Source organism: Nyctereutes procyonoides, unplaced genomic scaffold, assembly GCF_905146905.1.
Source record: "Nyctereutes procyonoides isolate TBG_1078 unplaced genomic scaffold, NYPRO_anot_genome, whole genome shotgun sequence".
Lineage (NCBI taxonomy): Eukaryota > Metazoa > Chordata > Mammalia > Carnivora > Canidae > Nyctereutes > Nyctereutes procyonoides.
Genome location: NW_026575043.1, coordinates 58,040,142 through 58,049,981, shown reverse-complemented (window position 1 = coordinate 58,049,981; position 9,840 = coordinate 58,040,142). Strand labels below are relative to the sequence as shown.

General features: G+C 49.9%; 1 protein-coding gene across 5 annotated transcripts in view; it reads left to right on the top strand.

Annotated features, from left to right (window-relative positions):
- Positions 1–214: 214 nt before the first annotated feature.
- The window catches only part of RILPL1 (Rab interacting lysosomal protein like 1), a 45,784-nt gene continuing 36,158 nt past the window's right edge, over positions 215–9,840 (top strand). For 3 of the 5 annotated variants that reach the window (XM_055322163.1, XM_055322164.1, XM_055322162.1), the window contains exons 1-2: positions 215–668; positions 7,632–7,782. In XM_055322163.1, coding sequence (XP_055178138.1) covers positions 360–668; positions 7,632–7,782 — 460 coding nt within the window. In that variant the 5' untranslated portion in view covers positions 215–359. The remainder of the gene's footprint in view (positions 669–7,631; positions 7,783–9,840) is intronic. The other 2 variants (XM_055322160.1, XM_055322161.1) reach the window with 2 other exon arrangements.

Sequence of the window (9,840 nt, the reverse complement as noted above, 5' to 3'; positions counted from 1 at the left end):
TCCGCGCCTCCATTGCGCCCAACTCGGATTCCCAACTTGGGAGGCGCCGCGGGCCTGCGCACGCGCGCCCTGCCCGCCGCCGCCGCCGCCGCCGCCGCCTCCTCCCGCAGGGGCGCAGGCTCCGGGCCCGCCGCGCCGCCGCTCGCCCCCCGCCGCCCGCCGCCCGCCGCCCGCCGGCCCCGCCGCCCCCGCCCATGCGGACGCCGGCCCGCCGCCCCGTGCGCCCCCGCCCGAGGGCCCCCTGAGCGCGCGGCGCCCGCGGCGGCGCGAGCTGGGCCCGGCCCGGCGCGGCCCTCGACAGCCGCAAGTTTGGGAGTTGCACGAGTTTGCGGGGTGGGGGAGCGGCCGGGCGGGGGGCCATGGAGGAGGACCGAGGGTCGGCGCTGGCGGCCGAGTCGGCGCTGGAGAAGAACGTGGCCGAGCTGACCGTCATGGACGTGTACGACATCGCGTCGCTCGTGGGCCACGAGTTCGAGCGGGTCATCGACCAGCACGGCTGCGAGGCCATCGCGCGCCTCATGCCCAAGGTCGTGCGTGTGCTGGAGATCCTGGAGGTGCTGGTCAGCCGCCACCACGTCGCGCCCGAGCTGGATGAGCTGCGCCTGGAGCTGGACCGTCTGCGCCTGGAGAGGATGGACCGCATCGAGAAGGAGCGCAAGCACCAGAAGGTGGGTGGCGAGCGAGCGGCCCCAGCGTGCGCATCCGGGGAATGGGGCCGCGGGGAGCTGCGGGCCCTTCGGCTTCGGGCCGCTGTGGGTGCACACCTGTGTGCACGCGGGGACTCTTGAGAAGAGACCCCACTGGATGGAAGAGGGAGGAGGCGAGGCCCCTGGCCCTCTGTTGTCCAGCCAGCGCCACCTGGCATATGCGGCCTCAGAGATGAAAGGGCAGTTCCTTGGGGTCAGGTCTGAGTTCCAGCCCTACTTTTATCAAGTAGTAGCTGTGTGGTCTCCGTTAAGGGACTCAACTTCTCTGTGCTTTATTTCTTGGCATGGCAAATAGTGATAGTGGTAAGACCCACCTTAGAAGAATTAAAGCGTGATATATCTAAAGTGCTTAGATAATAATTGTTTTCCAGAAATGAAATAAGCCCCCTCTGCCCTTCAGTGTTACCCAAGAAGGTGTGACATCAAGCCCCTTTCTTCTCACCCCAGAACCCCCCAGAGTAAAGGGGATGGGACCTCCAGCCTCCCAGCTCACTGACCCCCCAATCTTCGGATTTCCGTTTGCAAAATGTTTTCCAGGGTTTCTTCTAGTTTATTGACCTGAGGTGTTTTCCCCTCCTTGGTGTTATCTTTAATCTTCACAGAGCTCTGTGAGGCAGGAATTAACTTCATGTAAAGATGAAGAAAATGGAGGGGGGAGGGTTGTCCCAAGTTAGTGCTGAGAGAATCCCAACCCCAGTGGAGGTAACTCTAGTGCTTTTTTCCCTGATTTGGGGGAAGGACGTGCTTTGGGGCAGCTTTCAATCTAAGCCTCTGCCCTACGAACAGGAATCCCTTGGAGCACATGAATCAGGGCCTCCCTATTGGGCTGGGAGTCTAGACAAGGTGCCTGGGGAAAAGGAAGTGGGAGATGTGTGGTTTCCTGCCCCAACCTCAGCCCGGGGAAGATTCTGTGAGACCCTTTGGACAGAGAATAGGAGGAAACGCCTTTCCTTGGAGGAATCAGGGTGCCTGCCTGGGCTCTGGCTTGCTGTGTGGCCTCAGGAAATACATTTGGCCTCTCTGAAGCTCCCTGGCAGGCCATAACCTATTGTGTTTCAAGGAAAATAGCCTCAGGGGCTGTGTCTGTGGTCTTAACCTGGGGGGCAGAGCTGTGAAGAGTGTTGGGAGCTTCCAAGGTGTTTGTCCTCAGAGGTCCCTATGCCCTGAGGTCAGGAAGGAAACCCAAGCTCCCGAGTGTGAGGCAACATTTCCAGGATCCTACTGGGAGCTTAAAAATGCCCCAGCCCTGTAATTAATGTCAAGCTCCCAGGAGCAGGGACTTTGGAGATGGACAGCCTGGTTTCAAACCCTGCCACTGTGAGGGCTCCCTTCGGCAGCACATACACAAACCCTGCCATTGTGATCTTAGGCAAGTCACCTCTTTTCTCTGTGCCTCAGTTTCTTTAGCTGTAAAATGGGAGTGATAATAGCACTCATCTCATCGGGTTGTGGTGAAAAGGGTTGGTTAACTTATATCAAGTGTTTGGGACAGAGCGTGGCCGGTTTTGAGGGCCTTAGGAGTGTTAACTGTTGTCTTTAGGCCTGGAGAGACTCTCAGTGAGGTGTTCATAGGCTGAAATTGGAGATCCTACCCCCATCTCCAGCATCCCTTCTCCTACCCCAGATCCCCCCTTCACCCCCCACCCCCGTTCTCTCTTAGAGAACAGGGGGAAGGGATCTTTGAAATCCTCTCACAAGGCTGCCTCTTACTAACTCGGGCCAAGGGGCTTAGCCCAGGTCACTTAGAAGTCCTGGCACCTGTGTCCCCACCCCCGTCATTTGAGTCTGCAGCACCTGGGCTGGGAGACACCCTTGGGAGCCATCAGAGGCCACTAGGCCTGGAGTCAGATGGAATTCCCAGCCAGCTGCACTTATCACTTCTGGAATGCTATCAGCCAGGAAGTAAACCCCAGCGTGTTCAGAGCCAGACCTTGTTTGTAAACACGGAGGATGATTTCTCATAAATCAGAAGACAAAATCCTTTTCCCATCCAAGCCCCGGTCCCTTTTTCTTGGTATTCTTAGGATCGAGAGAGACTCCTCTGATTTTTTTTTCTTGTAGTCTCAAAGGCTTGTCACGGTATTATTTCCACAAAAGTCTTCTGAGCATGTCCTTGGTCTTATCAGCTTGTCTGTTCATTCCTCCCTCCTTCCCTCTCTCTCACTCACTCTCAGCACATGTGGCTCCAGTAAAACATGCACCCTGTCTTCCATCAGCCCCTCCCCCAGGTACACCCCCAGACTCAGTTCTTCTCATCACACAGACTCAGGCCACAATCATAACATGTTCTATCTGGTTGCTCAGTCTGCAACCCTGTTGATGGGCCAGAGCATACAGAGTGCACTCCTAGGTGATGTGGGCAGTGCGGAGACAGGGAAAGCTGGATCTTCATCTTGCATAGTGGGTAGGTACCTGGAAAGACAGGAAAATTACAGATAGGCTTAGAAAGTGACAGCTATGCAGATACAGTTCTCTCTAATGTTAACAGTATATGTTCATTTACTCATTCAACAAATATATTTATTGAGCACCTACTATGTATCAGGCACTGTTCTGGGCACTGGAGAGATAGCAGTGACCATAACAGATGAGGTCTTTGCCCTCATGGACCTGACTTTCTAGTGCAGTGCTGTCCCACAGAAATATGTGGCTTGTCACATTAATAAAAAGACACAGATGAGGTTCATTTTAATATCATAATAAACCCAGTCTATGTAAAATATTATTTCCATATATAATCAACATACAAAATTATTTTTTATTGAGAGATGATTGCCATGTAACATTGTAGTAATTTTAGGTATACAGCATAATGATTTGATATTTGTATATATTGTGCAATGATCACCACAGTGAATTTAGTTACCATCCATCACCTCACATAACTACCTAAAAAATTATTAAAGAGATAGTTTGCATTTTTTCCTATGTCTTTAAAATCTGGTGCATATTTTTTTTTTAAGATTGTATTTATTTATTAGAGAGAACAAGCATTAGCAGGGTGAGGGACAGAGGGAGAGGGAGAAACAGACTCCCCACTGGACAGAGAGCCTGACATAGAGCTTGATCCCAGGACCCTGGCATCATGACCTGAGTCAAAGGCAGCTGCCTAACTGACTGGGCCACCCAGGCACCCCAGTCTGGTACATGTTTAATCCTTACTGCAAGTGTCAGTTTAGACCAGCCACTTTTCGAGGCTCAGCAGCCATATGTGGCTTGTGACTACTCTGTTGGATGGTGTAATTCTAGTGTGAGGAGATAGATATTTTTTTAAAGTATTTAAATTTTCAGCTTATGATAAATGACATGAAGAAAATAAAACAGAGGGATATGAAGGAGACTGGCCAAGATGGGGGTCTAATAGATGGGGCTAGTCAAGGAAGGCTTCCCTGAGGAGGTGGTATCTGAGCTGAGATCTGAATCAAGTGTGGTGCCCTCCACAGAGAGAGCTGGGAGAGGGGCATTCTAAGCAGATGGCAAGTGCAAAGGCCCTGAGGTAGGAATATACTTCTTGTGTTCAAGGAACACAAGGGAGTACCTGAGTGGCTCAATGGGTTAAGCATCTGCCTTTGGCCCAGGTCGTGATCCCAGAGTCCTGGGATCAAGTCCCACATTGGGCTCCCTGCTCAGCAGGGAATCTGCTTCTCCCTTTCCCTCTAATGCTCCCCCTGCTTGTGCTCCATGTGCACTCTCTGTCTCTCTGTGTGTCAGGTAAATAAAGTCTTTAAAAAAAAAAAAAAGGAAGACAAAGAAGGCCCATGTGGCTAAAATAGAGCATATAAGGAATAGAGGTGAGATCAGGGAGATGCAGGGATCTGATTATACTGAGCATTGTAGGCCAGCATAAGGGGTTTGAAAACGGCAAAGGAGGTAATCAATCAGGGGTGCCTTCCTGGAAGAGCTTTTTAGATGATGTGGAGTCTAGAATAAATTTGCTGTGGTCAGCTCAGAGGCAAGAATCACACATAACCCCACCCCTTTTTAGGGCAGAGTAAAAAAGGAAACCCTGAGAGTTAAAGTCTGTTGCTGCATAACAAGTTACCATGGCTTACTGGCTCGAAGTAACATACATTTATTATGATAATGCAGAGTATGATATTTATGGATCACATCAATATGGACAAACTAGATAAAATTCTGCAGGTCAAAATTACACCTAGGTTTCACTGGGTTAAAATATCAGGAAATTCATTCCTTCTGGCAGCTTTAGGGGAGAATCCACTTCCTTGCCTTTCCCAGTTTCTGGAGACCACCTGCATTCCTTGGTTTGGGGCCCCCTTCCTCCATCCTCACAGCCAGCAGACTACTTTTTTTTTTTTTTTTTTTTGACAGAGGGAGAGAGAAAGAGCACAAACAAGGGGAGCAGCAGAGGGAGAGGGAGAAGCAGACTCCCAGCTGGTAGGGACCCCGATGCAGGGCTCAGTTCCAGGACCCCAGGATCATGACCTGAGCTGAAAGCAGACGCTTAACCCATTGAGCCACCCAGGTGCCCCCAGACTACTATCTTCAAATCACTAGCTCTGGCCTCTGCTTCTGTCACCACATCATCTATGACTCTGACCCTCTAGCCTCCCTCTTCACTTACGAGTACCCTTGTGATTACATTGGGCCCACCTGGGTAACCCAGGACACCTTCCCCATCTCAGGGTCCTTCACTGAATCACACCTGCCAAGGTCCTTTCCCATGTAAGGTCACATAGCCTCAGGTTCCAGGGAGCAGGATGTACAGTCAGTTACACTCAACCATTGCCCCCTGGGGATTTCTGTGCTCAGCCTCTGCCAGATGGGAGCAGAGATGAACAACATAGAATAGCCTGCCTCTCTTCCAGCCCACCCCTGTGAGGGCCACACGCCTGCACCATCCTGCCACCAGCACTTCCACCCTCTGGTCAGATCCTTCACCTTGCCTGGTGACCTTGAACCAGCTGTGTGAATACTTAGTTATTATCTCTCATTTCCCCACTGCAGCACGTTTCCTGACAAAGGAGATGGGGATTTAGGAATTTATTTAAAAGATGAACGGAGGCCGTGTTTATCCGGCCACCTGGGCCAGCTAGTGACAGGCTGTAGGAGGAGCAGAATGCAGCAAACACATCCTTAGCATTTTCTGGGTGTTGGGCACTATTCCAACATTGACATAATCCTCATGACAGCCTTCAGAGGTAGGTATCACACTATTTTCCACATTTCCAAAGCATCCAAAGACTGAATAACTTCTACAGGATCAGCTAGTCAGTGGCAGAGACAGGATTCAAACTCGGATCAGTAGGCTCCAGTACCTATGCTTTAAAAACCAGCATTATGTCCTGATTGTAATAGCAGTTGTGCTATGTTTAGTTTCTGGTTTTACAAAAGGCACCCTCCCTTTTTTTTGGTATCTTTATTGAATATAAGTCATATACCATATCGTTCACTCATTTACAGCATCTAATTCAGTGGCTTTTGATCTATTCAGAGATGTATAACTTCCACCAGAATCGATTTTTTTTAAAGATTTTATTTATTTATTCATGGCAGGAGAGAGAGAGAGAGAGAGAGAGAGAGAGAGAGAGGCAGGCTCCATGCAGGGAACCCGACATGGGACTCGATCCCGGGTCTCCAGGATCACACCCAGGCTGAAGGTGGCACTAAACCGCTGAGCCACTGGGGCTGCCCTCACCAGAATCGATTTTAGACATTTTCATTACTTGGGAGAGAAAACCCATAGCCATGAGCAGCCACTCCTCATTCCCCCACCAACCCTACAACTCTAGACAAGCACCATACTTTTTATGGATGTACCTGTTGTGAATATTTCTGATCACTGGAGTCCTACACTGTGTGGCCTAGCTGCTTTCACTTAGCATTATGTTTTCAAGGTCCATCAATGTTGTTCATCAGTTGATGGACATCTGGGTGGTTTCTACTTGTTGGTGCCTGTGAACAATGCTGCTATGAACATTCCCATACAGGTTTTTGTGGGGACGTGTGTTTTCATTTCTCTTGGGCAGATCCCCGGATTGGAATTGCTGGTCACAACTGTTTTGCTCATTAAGGGGCTGCCAGACTGTTTCCCACAGTGGCTGTGCCATTTTAAGATACTCACCAGCAAGGCCTGAGGGTTCCAACTTTTTCATGTCCTTGTCAACACTTCTGTTTGTTTGATTACACCCATCCACAAAATAATTTTAATAGACTGATCTTAGTTATCCTCACATCAGCCCTGTGAGTCTTTATATTATGGCTCCCCCACTAAGGGAAACAGGCTCAGAGTTGTAAAGTGAATCTGTTGCCCAAGACCGCTTAAAGAGATGTCAGACATACAGGGAACACTGGGGCTAGGTGGCCTCCTGGGGGTCTTTTTTTTTTTTTTTAAGATTTTATTTATTTATTCATGAGAGAGAGAGAGAGAGGCAGGCAGAGACACAGGCAGAAGGAGAAGCAGGCTCCACGCAGGGACCCCGACATGGGACTCGATCCCAGGTCTCCAGGATCAGGCCCTGGGCTCAAGGCAACGCTAAACCGCTGAGCCACCTGGCTGCCCTCCCCAGGGTCTTTGAAGCCTCTTTCTCCCTTGGAGACAAGTTGGTCCTGACTCAGGGTCTGTCCACAGATCAGGGCTCTGACCTCTCCAGAGAGTTTGGGAATGCTAGGGCCACCGTGGCCCAGGCGTGACCTTACAGTTGTGGCTCTTGAGGCAGTTCTAATGTGGCTGAGTCCTAAAGCACAAATGCAGGCTATGCCCAGAGGAAGGACACCTCTTACTTATTTCAGAGTTGCCACATGGACTAGTGGTGGCCTTTTCTTGGTGTGCTGGCCCTCATGGGGAAGGGAACACCCCAAAGCCCTGGCAGGTTCAAGCAGCTCCCGAGGGTCAGGGGGGTGAGGCTGCTGCCCTGGGCAAGTTATGACCCCCCACCACACACTGGCCCGTCGCCTTCACAGGAGCTGGAGCTGGTGGAGGATGTATGGCGGGGGGAGGCACAGGACCTCCTTTCCCAGATCGCCCAGCTGCAGGAGGAGAACAAGCAGCTTATGACCAACCTCTCGCACAAGGATGCCAGTTTCTCTGAGGAGGAGTTCCAGAAGCATGAAGGTAAGAGGAGGGGCCAGCCTGGGAAGTTAGGAGAAGGCTGCTCCCACTGTGATCATAGGCATGAGGAATGCCCAGTGGATGAGACAAAGCCCTTGCCCTCATGAAGCGTATGTTCTAGTGCAGAGGAGCAGGATGATGGATATGTAAACAAACAGATGGCATGGTTCCAGCTTGTGACCAGTGCTCTGGAAGAACCCATACTGGGGGATATGATAGAGGTGATTTGGTAGGGGACTTCTGTAGACACAGTGATCAAGGAAGGCTTCTCTGATAAGGTGACATTTGAACCCTCGAAGTGATGGACTGAGCCATGCAAATATCTTGGGAGAGAAGCAAGTTCAAAGGCTCTGAGGCAGGAGTTTTATATGAAACCAGGAAGGCCAATATAACAGAAGATGATCAAGGCCAAAGGTGGTTAAAAGATGAGGTCAGAGGGGTCAGCAGGAGTCAGATCACATGCCCCTTGGAGACCAAGGTTTGGATTTTATTCTAAGTGTGCTGGAAAGATACTGGACTCCTGCCAGAGGCCCATGTTGCACAGTGAGCAACCCAGGATGGTAAACCAGATCAGAATGGCACTGGAACCCCTGAACTGTCATTCATCCTGCAGACAGTTATCTAGAACTTTTACTCCAGGCCCTCTGCTGGTTTCGGGGAAGCAAAGACTGCCATGGGATTTAGCCTGGGCCCCATGGGCTGCATCAGCTCTTTTCTCCCTCACAGCCTCCTTCCCAATCGGAGGCTGCCTGTTGCCCCAGGAATCTCAGACCTCTGACTCCTGTTTGAAGAAACTCCTGGGTCCCCACATAAGCCCTCTCCTCCTGCTGGATGGGGTGAGAGATGGGCTTGCATAGAAACTAAAGTTCAGAACCATAGTAACTCCTCTGTAAGACTAAAGTAGCATACTGATAAGGACTGTAAGGACTGAGAAAAGAGGATATTTTGATGTAGGTGCTGGAATTCTGTTTGCCTTGGGTTTCCTTGGTTTACATGTGATCTGTGTAATGAAAGCAAAAGTCTTAGTGGTTACAAGCATTGGCTCCAGAGCTAGGCCTCCTAAGGTAAGTAACCCACTACTTACCTCCTAAATGACCTTGATCAAGTCACTTGACCTTGTGTGCCTAAGTTCCTCTCCAGATAAAAATGGGAAAAATAACCGTGTGTCACTCATAAGGTTGTTGTGAGGATTCAATGAATTAATATCTACAAATCACTTAGAATAGTACCTGGAAAAAAAAAAAAAAGAATAGTACCTGGTATATACATGCAGCAAGTGTTAACTGTTATTACTGAATTTTTGGTTATTCAGTCCAGCCTCCTTATTGAACAGATGAGAAAAAATGAGGCTAGGGGCAGTGCAGTGGGATGTCCAAGGTCACAGAGCAAGTTAGTGGGTGAAGTCAGGACTGGAGCTCAGGTCTGCTGAAGTCAGCCCCCTGAAGGAAGGCTTGTATCTCTCTGAGACCCCTTGATCTGGGGCTACCAAATGGGAATCATGCCCAGCCCCACAAATGGGCCACTGTGTTATTCTGGTGCCTAAGAGCTAATGATTCCAGACAGAACACTGCTCATTCATTGGCCCTTTATAAACTCATTTTATCACTGGAGTGCCTGCTGTCTGCCTGGTGCTCTGGACTGCCAGGTTGGAGGCTAAGAGGCACGTGCTAGGGCCTGCATCTCCCTTCCACAGTGGCAGAAGAGCTCCTTTCCACCTTCTCCTTAAAACACTCTGACACCAAGTGGATGGTTTCTTTTTCCCCCACACCAACCAATTTTCCAACTCTCCAGGCACAAATAATTTAATTTGGCTTATAGCATCATCTACCTGGAGTTAGCATCAGACTCCACATGTTAAGGGATCGGCCAACGAACTGCCCTGAATTTAGGTGTCAATTGGCAGGTAACAGATCCCCAGGATACTCACATCTATCTAACTTGGCTACAAAGTCAGAGGTTCCCATAGCTCCAGACCCCAAGCTTAATACTTTCTGGAATGGCTCATAAAACTCAGAGAAACACTATTACTGACTTATAAAGGATACAAAGGATATTACAAAG